The following is a 13,779-nucleotide window of genomic DNA, read 5'->3' on the forward strand; positions in this document are numbered from 1 at the left end:
TTGCTACATACAGTAGAACTGACGATACTTTTGGATGCTATAAATAATATTTTGATTTCAAATGGTAATTAAAATAATAGAGAAGTGTGTTGATCAAAGAATTTTAATGTTGTATAAACTGTTATGGAGGTAGGACCCAAGGGTGGATATTTAACGAGTTAATAAATAAAAGATAAATCAATTTTAACTTATTTACTTGACTAATTATTTAAGTTTAGGTTTTGAAAATAAGTTTCGGAATTGGAAACTTATTTAACTCTTTATAAAGTTAATTTGAATTCTCATAACCAGCGAAATATTTATGTTTATTACTGTTTAATTTACCTATAATTATAAGTTTCTAAAAAAAAAATTATCCAAAACAAAGTTTTATTGGTGATCATAATTCATAAGATAAAAACCAATTTATCATAGAAATAACAAATATGGTAAACGGAAAATTGGTACGGTTATTGTGTTTTGAACAAAAGAAATTAAATAGGCGGAATATTGATACTATAAAATATTTTATTTTCAGTGGTTCAAAAAATTAAATTAAAATAAATATATGTTCAAAAAATTAAATTTAAATAAAATATATATGTTCATAATTAATAGTAATATGATAGTCAAAAAATGTGTCCGAAATTAAATAATTTATAATAATTCAAAATTAAATAAAAATTTACAATAGTTTCCCTATAATATTTAAAAAAAAATGCCCATTGTAATTTCTTTATTTACGTAATTGGTAATAGTTTCATGAAGTTTATATTGAAGTGAAGCATATTTTTTATCTTTTTTTCGACATTTTAAATTATTAAGTTGTTCATTGCCGTATATTTTCAATTCGCATCGTAGATTCATCTTGTTGAATACATTGCAGAACTAACCAAAACGATGGGTTGCTTGTTCCTACGTGCTTATTAAAATAATTATTCCACCCTTCGCAATAGTTATTTGTTCTATCACCACCATTCAATGTGACATCGAATACATTCCACAAAATTGGAGAAAACATTGGGGTACCGCTAGTACCACTGACATAGATGCCATCAAAGTATTTAGCCACTAACAATAGTTCTATAGGATTTATTGTATACAAATAAGCCATTCCACTGGATACTTCATTGAGAGGTAAAAACGCAAAAGCATTAATCATACTGCAATTTATTCTGATATTTTTGTTATTTTTATAAACAGAACTTAGGCTTAGGTGTTGAATTTGTCGCCACATAGACTGACATAAGTGAAAAAAAAACATCCTTTAACCTGCACACTATCACCAAATACATGTTTAGTAGCATTTATAGCTCCTATTTCGAAATCCATCACGATATATTTTGGTTTTGGATTGTTTGAAGTTTGAAGACAATTAATTACAACTTGTTGTAAAATAGTGATGTACGTACTTTTTAACTTAAAAATGCATACACACAAGTAGATTTTTGATTTTTATACTTTCCTCGTATAACATAAAGTTGTTGGAATATAGTAGTTGAGCACTTGAAAGTTCCATCCATAAGCCAAGTTTCCGCGCAAGACAAAATATTTAAAGCGAAATTGGAGGCAAAAATCAAAATTCGCGAATCAGCTCGTTTATTATCAAAAATCAATAATTAGATTCTGCCCCCATCGTAGTTGTCCACTATTCGGGAAGACAAAAATTTGCATTTAACGGTTTATCGGGGAATTTTCTATGTCGGTAATTTCGTATGTTACGTTTTATGTAAGACAAATTTCCCAGTGTTACCGCTGTATCTTCTACAACCATACAATATTTTAAAAAAATTAAAAATAATAATATTTATTTAATAATAAAAATAATCATCTAACCAGAAATATTGTGCATGATGCATGAAACCATCTGATTTGGAGTTTCTCGTGTGTCTAAGGCTCTTTTTTTATAAATTATGTTTGATAACAATTATTTCGTCAATTGTATTATTTGAAGTCTCATTATGAGGCACTATATCTGAATAGTTTATATACTGAAATAAAATTAATGTTTTCACCTCTTATAATACATTACAATACAATAGACACAATAATATAAATTATTACTAATTTAAAACTTACGGGTTTAATTAAATTCGTTATAATTTTTCCCGGACATTTTAATGTTGTATTTTGTGAAAATTTCCACCTAATAGTATTATTATTTTTTCTTAAAATTACATACGAATAATTCTTTTACGGCATTAGTTCATTTCCCTTTTCAGTCTTCAAAACTTTCCATTATAACAAAAATTAAAATTGAAAATTGTGGATACGTGGCAATAAGTTGAACGTTGCAGTTGTACTAGGTCGCATGAAACCTATACAATATCTTTATTCATCGTTATCGACATTGTCATTTGCCGTTGTAGATTAGATCAATACTTCCCTACAATTTCATGCAGTACTTATCTAATGTGAAGATGCTTTATGATTGTATTTCATAGTTTAAGAAACCCCGGTTTTTAACAATCGTATCAATATTCCACGTTCAAAACAACCGTACCAATTTTCCGACAATCAACAAATATAATTACCTATTAAAAACTATTAAAAACTATTAATTCAATAATAAACCATTTAAATTATTTAAGCGAATTGTATTTGTATTATGGTTATTTATTATTAATTCATGGATTGTGATGATTCGTGTTAATATATAAATATAGTTTTGAAGTAAAAATAAACCGAAAATTGATCTTAAAAACCGATTAATTGACTATAATCACTAATATTGACGTTTTAGGATCCGAATGAAATATATTACAGACTGCATCATAGCTATAATATTAAATACCTATAAATTTATGTATCTATATTATGATGCTTTGTAACCAATCAAAGTGCATTTTTAATATCCATTTACCGTGTTGCGATCAAAATTCTTATCATAATTTCATTGTCAAATCGTAGGTACATTGTATAATACATTATATATACATACGATATACATCCGACATGCGTAAAACGTATATACTTTCCCCTCGTTATCGCTATAACCGTTTGCATTAGGATACAGTTTAATATATACATATATAATATATAATGTTATATGTATATTTTAAATATAAGTATGTGGGTGTAAATGACGGAGAACCTATGTATATATACGAGACTTCTAAACGCGACAACTTGGAATTTATTAGCCAAAAACACGTGTGGCACATGTCACGCACGTGACATCTGGTTTTTTCTCTTCCGCGGCGGATGGGGAAATATACGTATAAAGTTCAAAAGTTCACTCGGCTGCAGCTACTTTCGGGGGATGCGCGTTTCGTCCCGTCGCCCCCTACCGCTACACCCTACACAACACTCAGCTCGCTCCGTCTGCCTAACCCTCCCGACCCGCGACGTTTTCGCAGACGGTTCGTTTACCGCGCGAGTACGGCTATTTCCGGGCTGTAGTCCCCCTGCAGCAGCAGCAGTAGGTATAGCTAATATATTATTGTGCTGCTATGTGTATGCGCATAGACCCGCGTTTGTATGTGTTCGGTCTCGGCATTTTATTTTTCCGTCATCTCCCGCACCTCTACCACTCCACCCCCACAAACCATCGCGGCGGCAGATCGGTTCTCACGCGAGAGGGGGACTGCATCAGCCGATACCGAGAGTGCATGCAGCAGCAATCTGTGCCGCATTTCGGTTTCCCGCTGCAGCACGTATCCGGGGCACGGGGTTAGACGGAGAGACGGCGGATGAGCAGCCGCCGCCGAATCCGCGTGTGTAATTAACCGCGTGTATTTAGATTTCGCGCGAGCACAATAATAATAATAATAATACACTATTATAATACGCATTATATATTATGTATATCTAGGACGCGCAACACGTGTCGCGAGGCGGCGGCGGCGGCGGCGTCGATAGGGTTCCCACGGGGAAGAGGCGCACGGAAGTAATGACCCGCGGAACGCCACCGTCGACGAGCGGATAGGAAGTGACACAGTTGCAGTAGGTACGCATATACCTCGATGATACTCAAATCACTTAATATATCGGTTGGCAGTGATTTCACACTAGACGGATGATAATATAACGTGCGCGTGTGACAATATAGGCGTGAGAAAACTGCAACGGTGAAATGAAAAATCTTCATGATATTTTATGTCTAATAATATAACATATTAAATCACACCCTATATAAATAACGCCAACGCAATAATCATAATTTATTTGTTGTTTGTTTTTATTTATATTATACTCATTATTAGGGCTGGGATTTTAATGCCCTAAAAAACCCCAAAAAATTGACCTTAAAAAAATTAACTAGAGTAATAGAACTGTGTTTACGACGACAAAACTCGTACTGAACGTTGAACGATATCATCGGACGTCGATTTTACCGACTTAAGATTATTTAACAGGAAATACGGATAGTGTTTACTCAAACCTTGTCCAATAATATAATACGAATTACGAGTACCTACCTACTTATAATCTCTCATATTTATATAAAAACCATGTTGGTGTAAAATTCTTAAAATAAAATTTCATATTCATAACAGGTTTCCAAAAACTCAAAAAATGCTCCAATAACTCTAAAATGCCCTAACAAATTAAGAAAATGACCTAAAAACTAAAAAAACCCCAAAAATGCAAAATAGACTTTCTTATTCTCATTCATATGTACATAAAACATATTTTTGACCAGACGAGCATCGCACAGTAAGCTTTGGAAAACAATGCAAAGTGCATCGAAATCCCAGCCCTACTCATTATACATATAGGTAGTGTAGGAAGGAAACGGGTAGACGATTATTGCTCACCTCCTCATCCTTCACTTGGAAAAATGCACCACTAGTCATAATCAAATTAAAACAATGATCGAAAATGATATATTATTGCATAATTGGCGTTGCCTGTCCATAGCGTTATTTTAATCAATAAAATTATTGTTATGAATTTCGATGAAAGTTTACCTTATTAGGTATATCAACTATGTAAGGATAACGTGCAAGTTACGTTGTCGGAATTGTCGTCTAACGATTATTGTATACAGTATATATAACACAATGGTACGTTAATTTAATTAAAATGGTAGGAAATCGGCTATTGTTATAATAATTTAATGTATCATTATATGTTTAAAAAAATAATCTCTTTTGATTCAGCAAAAGTCTATAATGATAAATGTAAATAACTGAAGATACACATTATATTATTACATGGACGGAGTTTTAGGCCTGCCGAATCGCTGCATAGAGTATAACTATAAGTCATTTTTTATACGATTTTTGCAGTGACTGCAGTTCGCTCACCAACATCGGTTATTTATATTATAGGTAAGTATAAGCCATTAAATTTATATAGTCATATTAACTATTATTATATATATTTATTCGATTTAATACTACACTGTTGTTCCTTTTTAGTAGCGAATTTCAAGGGCAAATGTTTAATCATTCACGCGTGATGTTTACGTACCGTATTTATTATTTATACTATAAACCCTTTTAAAGTGTTGCTGCGTAGTACATATATATATCCCAAATGCGTGTTTCTTTTATTGGCTTGAAGAAAACAATATTATATATTATTTGAAGAAAAAAAAAATGGTAGAAAAATCAGTGCGCCACGCAATAACACATATCGGCTTAGATGTTTGATTATTATTATTATTATATTGCACTCGAGTGTATGTACGCCCGCCGTCGCTGCAGTTCTCCCACTCGATAAATTCGGAACGCGAACGCGACGAGAATGTAATAATATTATTTTCTACGATTGTACTGCTGCTGCAGCAGGAGAAAGAAAACGGAAATAGAAATAAAACCTACCCGTCGAGTAAAAAAAAAGCCTCCGATTCTCGTATTGCGGTCGCGTACCGTTCCGTTTGCGCGACCGCGTACGGAGACTCTGCCCACCCGATGATAGTATATAATATAATATGTATTATCGAGTGCCATTTCGTCGTCACCGTTGTCCACAGACCTGCCAGGTCATACGAATGATAAAAACCGAGTAAATCGTATAAAATGTACTTTTGTAAAATAAAGATGACGTGCTAACAATGATCGATTCGTCGGGGAATACATAAGTCGATTTTTTTTGTCCCCCACACGTCTATTTAGAATTTAGATTCGATTAATTGCTGTGTTAGCGTGTGCTGAAATTCAACTATAGTTTTTTGTTCCTGATAGGTTATTCACTTGTAGGCGTGCGCGATTTCTGTCGCAGGGCATGCCGTCGTTTTTAGGTATACATACACTATACAAGAAAATAACTCCCCAAAACCTATCGATATGAAACAAATCGTCTAATGGTGAAAATACAAATCTAAATGAAAACAATAATGATGATGAAATAGAATTAGTACACTATTTTTATTTCTTCTCAACATCCAATATTTTCATAAGAAAAAATAAAAAATATCAAAATATTCATGTTCTAATCATGAACTAATATGCTACGAGTCTTTGAAATACCTTAATAGCTTATGATTCTGATCAAAAAAATTATATCTAAAAATGTTGAGTATGCAGAGCTCTGCAGAGAATGCTATGACATTACTGACATCCCTCCTGTGCACGCCCACACACATATCTCCGTGGCGAATCCCGTTATAGGTATTAATCCACATTATGGTCAAATAGTAGATAAATATTGTCTAGGTACTTATATAAAATGCATTTATTATCTCTTACATGATAACATCGTGTTATCAATGTATGTATATACATTAATAAAAAAATAAAAAAATATTACTCATAACTAATTGGAATTTCATAAAAGGTGTATTATAATACTTGTATCAATACTGATTGTCACTGTATAGGATTATGTCTGAGGGATGGTATAATAACGCTTTTTTTCTGGATTTCCAGTACTTGACTTTTACTAACATACATTATCTTTACAATAATGATATATTCAAATTTCGAAATTTGTATCTTACACGTCAGACATTTAATGACGTTCTAAACTGTTCTAAACATGTGTATTCAAATAATAATAATTGACGGTATTTATAACAGTGGCGGCTTGAACTTTTTTTCCCTCGAATCACGTTTAATATTTTTACACCACCCACCCTAAAATATAGTTATTAGTTATTACTTATTATTGTACATTATCTGCTGAGTACACAAATTATATTTATTATTTATAATTTAATATTTAAATACCAACCTGCAAAAATGGTCCAATCTACCTTTTCCAACTATAAGACCTACTCACCCAACCACCCATTAATATTTTTGTGAATCACGTGATTCAAATATACTCCCTTCGAGCCGCCACTGATTTATAACATAATATTAATCACGATGATGAAAATAATTATAAGATATAATATACCGTGAGAGTAGGACGAACAATATTTGTTGCATATTTCTTGTTATTATATTAAAAACAATTTGTGAATATGAGGTCAAAATATAACGGAATAGGGTTGTTCCGCCCACTTCTTTGTCACAGCCTTAAAAAAAAAAAAATGTTGGGTTTAATAATATCGATTTCTGTCTCTCGGGGGAAAGGACGAAACTTATACCAAGCAGATATATATGCTCCATAATATATAATTTAGATTCACGTCGGCCACCGCCCTTTGACGTGACATTTCGATAACATCGTGGCACTTTCCGATCAGGCCATCGACAATATGACATCGTAAGTATACATATATTATGTTTAATATTGACCTTTAACCGACCGTCGAACAGAGAAAAAGGGCTGCTAAAAGGTGATCCGGTATAAATGACTGTGGCATCACTAAAAAACTATATATAATTAATATATGTATAGGCTCCATGTATCCTGGATGACGTTCGATAGTATATATTATTTTTTTTGGTTTTTACTATGAATGAACTGTGCTAAAAAAAATAACGAAAAGGTTCCACTAAGGCGTAGGTTGGTATTAGTTTTTTTTTTCTTTAATTAGAAACTTTCCAGAAATAATAATAATTTTTAAACAGCACGACTGCAGTATGCGTTTTTATAGTGTATGCTACACTACAGATAGGTATTATATTATTATATAGTGATGTTTTTCGATTATCCAAAAACGACACGCTTCATTCGTGATTACGAATACGTAATACTATTATAGTTAATTGGCAGCTTATAATCATTAATTTAATAGTGTTAAGTCGCTGTCATATTATATAATATTCAAAATATGAAATTATAAACGGGTTTTAAAGAAAATCTTAATCGCATACGTAGTACCTATAACGTAGGTACCTATACAGTATTTACAGTATTATAATATTTATTTCATTCTGATATCGCACGGGTATATTTGGTATAAATACATTACAAAATGGCAATGATAACAACTATAATATTATATTATGTATACCGCGTGTATTTGATATCGAAATATTTTAATTGTATACATGCAGCCCACGCAGTTAGTCGGACGCCGAAATATTATAGAATATTATGATATTTGATAACTCGGCGGGGGTGCGCTCGAGCTATTATGATATAATATTTTGTGATCATATAATATATTATTATGAAAGGTATCTACATACACAAACGTACTTTGAGGTCGTATAATTTTCATTAATTTGGGTTTTTCGCGGTGGAGGAAAAACAAAAAAATAAAAGACACCGCATACGTTCTTTTTCCCCATTTTAATATACCGCGGTACACACACACACGCGCGCGCGAGCGCCCATGTATTAAGACCACGTGAAATCCATAGCCGAGATTGCCTCGCGCTCAGCACGATATCGAAAAGACCGCTCGTAGATCGCATACATATATAAATAATAATATAACGTGCGAGCCGTCGTCGCTGTAACCGAAGTCAACAAAGGTTATGGTTTTATATATTATGTGTATACGTATAGAGCATATTATATATAAGAGGAGTGTTCGGGCCGAGAATGCGCGGCGGGCAGCGCGAGGATAATTAAAAAGTATAAGAGAGCGCGATGGGGCTGGGGCAGGATGAAGAACCGACCCGCGGGACGGCCACGAGGATTTGGCGGCGGAAAATGCCCCAGAGACCGCGGCGACGGCGAGTGGTTTTCGTCGGAAAAGGGCGAAGAGCTGCAAAGCGGGCGGACCACTCTTTTTGTCCGCGGCCTTTTGATGTATTGACGTACGCGATACGCACACACTCGCACACACAGGCTCATATTTTTGCGACCGGTATCCTCATGTTTATTATCGTATAATATATATATCCACCTATATATAATAATATATAGAGATCAACCAGTGTTTGCACAGTCTTTTCATAAATATATTGTTATTACCGCGGTTCCGGACGCTCCGTTTATCCCTCGTGGTCTTTATTATTATTATTATTATTATTATATGCACGGCGGTAGCCGTGACGTCGAGATTTTGCGGTTTATTTCTCTTTATTCTTTTCGAACGATTTTTTTTTCGTTTCCTCTTTATTAGTATTTTCATTTTCGTTTTTTTTTGTTTTTTTCTCTACTCCCCCACATGTCCGTCTGGTGTTGAGGTATCTATTGTATTATAAGCGTCTGCTTACCAGTCAATAACGTCCGTACGTCCGTTTAATTACACGGAAAGCCCCTACACTGATTATACGTAGGTACATATTATTATGTTCATGTAGGTATTAAATTTTTACCAGCATGCACTCGTGAAAAATAACTTCTAAGCTTTTATAATAGTACTCGATATCATTTTTTTAACATTTTATTTTTGGTTATGAATGTGCGATTCCGTAATATTTTTTTTTCATTACACTTCTAGTTTTTTTTTTTTGCCCTTATATTATGTCGCTTATAAAAATGTCGATGCGCATGAAAAATAGAATATTCAGCGATTATAGGTTATAGGAAACGTTAGGTTAAGATTAGGTTTTTTTTTATTATCTATGAAGTAAACTGATGAACAAATAAAAATTCACATGAAGTTCGAAACGACAAAATTTGAACGAAAATTTGTTAAAATTTTTCCCGAGAATAATATGAAAAAATTATCATATCATATATAGGTATATGTGATGACAAAGACCTCACTGGCCACTGCTGGCCGTTTGCAAACAACAGTCTATACTACATCGGCAAATTACTGTTGAATTAATGGTTTATCGATCAGGTGTAAAATACTATTGTGAAATAATACACCGCATACCAATACAGATATAGCATATATATAGGTACGCTAGAAATAATCCTTAATTTTTTTAAATTCTCTGATTTTCCATTGACACGCCGTTAATTCAACAGTAATTGCCGATACAGTATACCTACTGTTGTTTGCGACCAGCCAGCAGCGAGGCTTTCGCTATCACGTCATAGCAATATAATATCGTAATATTTTCATAAGATTTTTGTGAATTTTTAACAATTTTTGTTCAAATTTTATAATTTCGAATTTAATGTGTCTTTTTATATGTTCATCAGTTTGCTTTATACATGAAATCTAATTTTAATTACAACTAACCTAACATTTACTATATTATATGATTTACTCCGCATAAAAGTTGTTCATATTATTTTCTTTTTTGTTGTGTGCACAATAATCTGAATTGAATGTTTTCATTCACTATGCTGCTCCAGTAATCCAATAGTTGTACGATTATACTGTTAATTTTGTATTCCTTTGTATATTATAATCAAACATCTCAAATCGGTAACGAGGATGAAAAGCCAACTATTTGGATTATGGCAGCTAGTCAGCATGTCGTTTTTTTGTTTTTTTGTTATTATTATAGTATTAATAGCAATAGCGGCTAACTTAAGCTAAAGTATTGTTTGCTAGTTTAAGCCAACAAGATGATATTGATTAAAAAATAAAATTTAAAGCGGTCAGTAGTCACTTATTTACTACTGTTATATTATTAAAAAAATATGCATGCGTGTACCGAGAGGGTTAAAAATTTGAAATGTATCTGAAAATGTGTATTTATAATTTATATACCACTAGCTTGTAACAAAATTTGATTTATTCCAACATAATTCGGCCCAGAAATTCAGTATTCCCTAAATTTGGGAACACACGGTAAAATAATGATTTTGTTACAATTTATTTATTTTGTAAAACTTTGTGATAATAATATAAATATAGTTGAAAATATATCATTATACATGTAATAAAATGAACAGTCTGGATTTAGTAATAAAATCTCGTTGATGCCAGATTTTCAGTAGCAAACAAGATACTAAAAACTAGGAAAAAATAACCTTGTATGTCTGTGGTGTGAAGCTGCAGGTTTCTTTTTCGTTTTTCTGACATTCTGAATGTTGTTGAACAACCCTTCGTCCACGAGATATTTTGGTTTTATCAAATGTGGACTGTCCGTCAAATAATTACAGAATTTTTTGGTAGATTTCATATGTATCAGGTCTTCCCATACGTCCTTAAACGATAACGTTTCTACTTGGGTTGCGGACTTATTTTCATCGTCGGCGCGTTTCTCCATTGTGGCCCAGTAGATTTCCTGTTTTAGATTTTTGTCGTGTATCCTCTGTCTGCCTTTAGTCAGTAGCTTAAGTTTTATCGATGACAACTCTTTTATGTACTGCACCTTAATGCTTTTGTAAAGTGACTTGTTATTCGAGACATTTTCGATTGTTGTAAAAGCTGTTTCGAATTCGTCATCATCTGACGATTTACCGTGGTCATCATTATCACTTTCTTCGATACGGGTCAACTCGGTCGGGCTAGTAAAAAATTCCAAGTACGCACTAAGGCCCTTAACGTCTTCTGCAGACTTACCTTCGTTTATCTATTATGTTCAATGTTCATTAAAAACAATATAATATACATATTTGTAATAACGCAAAAATAAAAGAAAAGAAATAAAAGGGTTAGATGAGGTATATGGGTAAAAATATTAAAGGTTAGTTACGAATAACAAGGTTATTAATATTGGTTATAGGTTGTTATTAATGCTAGGCAAATACAAGGGACACAAGCCTCCTGTTCGTCGGAGGGTTCTCTAGGTCGTGATTCATTTTTTGATTCAATTTCGCCGTATTAATAAAAATTTTAATAAATACAATATAATATATTAAATTATATAAATATATGAATATTGATGCGCATTCACTTTACCTTATTCGCAGCTGTGTTTGAATGAGCAGTTGACGTGATAAGATTAATGCAAGTTTTTTATTTAACACTCAGATTAAAGGAAAACAACACTGTTAAATTTCGATTTAAAAAACGAAACGGTCCAGCTGTCGCTTGCAATGTCTGGTGTCGAAGAGTTTTTAGGTGCTCCTGCACTTGTTTGTTCTACTAGTGCTCATGTACTCAAGAGTGGTGCTCATGCACTGATGAGAGGAGACGATCTGGTCAAGCCTGCCAGAGTCGCAGGCTGCTAAATCAAAGGCCTCTACGTTTCCAAAGAAATTTGTCTTAATCCTTGGTGACAGAGACCCTGATTTGGCCATCATTTGACTCCGGCGACACACAAATAGATCAAACGTTAGGCGACTCATTGTCACAACTACGTCTGAGTTCCTACGTGACCAAACAATGCAGATCATTCCTTCCATCAGTGATTAAACACATTTATTGGGGTTTAATGGTTATCTGCATGCGATAACTTTACCGTTATTTATTTTATTGAATAAAAATAATAGATTTAAAATCATGATATGTGAACATATCATTACATATTGTTAAGTATGCTTGCTTTAGTCGCTTTTAAGTAAACAAAACACAATATCGTTAAACTAAAAAATAAATATAACTCACGTGCTTCATTCCTCTTGCCGTAAAATTGTTAACCTTAAAATATAAAATTTAAACAAATAATTACATTATTATATAGTTATACTCATCTTAATAAACGTAATTTATCTAAGAGAATAATAAACAACACAATACGAAATGATTTCAGCCAACATCTAAATATTTTCAAATGACCCAAAAACACAATCGATTTTGACTTAAAATAATCATTACAATTGATATTGAGAAAACATAATATACTCCCAGGACGATAGTGATTCGAACTTATTCGGTAATTTTTGTATCCGCGGTCAGTGCTTTTGGCGATACAGCTCGTCTATATCTATAATATTATGTGAAATGAGAAAATCAATTCCGAAAACGGGTTTAAAATGCTGTTGTGATGATGAACTGCGAGTAATGCATGTGTGTTGTTATAGCGATAATGATATGTTATAATCGACGAAAGTATCGTTAAAGATTCCTGTATTCACGTCCATGTCGATTTCCACGTTATTACCGACGAATCAGATGAATACTGAATATACCTATCCAAAATGTTTGTGATTTACAGTTATTAAAATTCGTACATTTAAGATCACGGGCGCGTGACTTTATAATAATATATTGTGTAATAAAAATATTATAAACGTGTCCACATGCCGAGTACAAATTTCACATGATATATGGATATTCTATAGTATAATATTATACTCGATCGGCTGTCCTTAATATCGTGATAATATAATATCATATTTTTCAATCCGTATGAATGTTATTTATTTTATGGGTTTTCATAATATTCGTTTTCCCGCCGTAATATATAATAATAATATAATAATAATAATGATATATATTTATATCACGCACGCCGGATCCGCGTTTCATTCCGGACAGTTAAATTTTAAATTTCGATTGTTTTTTTTTTTCCTATATTTTTATCCGTGTTCAACCACCGTACGCAAGACATATTATCCCGTAACGGCGGCGGAAGACCATTATAAGTGCATATAAGTTTTTCACTATATAAACCCCTCGGCGAGGGTACATAATATAATATATAATATTATATATTATCATTATTATTATTATTGTACACGTACATGCGATATACAACAATCATAACAGTATACTGCAGCGCAGTCATTCGTCGCGATATACCCGGAACAAATGATCCGTTGACCAAA

At 32.8% G+C, this 13,779-nt stretch overlaps 1 protein-coding gene across 1 annotated transcript; it reads right to left on the minus strand.

The window, feature by feature from the left end:
• Positions 1 to 11,068: 11,068 nt before the first annotated feature.
• Positions 11,069 to 11,868, minus strand: LOC149055689 (uncharacterized). Its single transcript, XM_089225855.1, has 2 exons — positions 11,818 to 11,868; positions 11,069 to 11,639 (listed from the first exon to the last, which is right to left on the minus strand). Exons 1-2 carry the CDS (start codon positions 11,866 to 11,868, stop codon positions 11,073 to 11,075), a joined length of 618 nt encoding a protein of 205 aa, XP_089081981.1. The 3' UTR covers positions 11,069 to 11,072.
• Between the last annotated feature and the right edge of the window lie 1,911 nt (positions 11,869 to 13,779).

This window comes from Diuraphis noxia, unplaced genomic scaffold, assembly GCF_037042655.1.
Source record: "Diuraphis noxia isolate RWA-SAM2 unplaced genomic scaffold, SU_Dnox_SAM2 contig0004, whole genome shotgun sequence".
Classification (NCBI taxonomy): Eukaryota; Metazoa; Arthropoda; class Insecta; order Hemiptera; family Aphididae; genus Diuraphis; species Diuraphis noxia.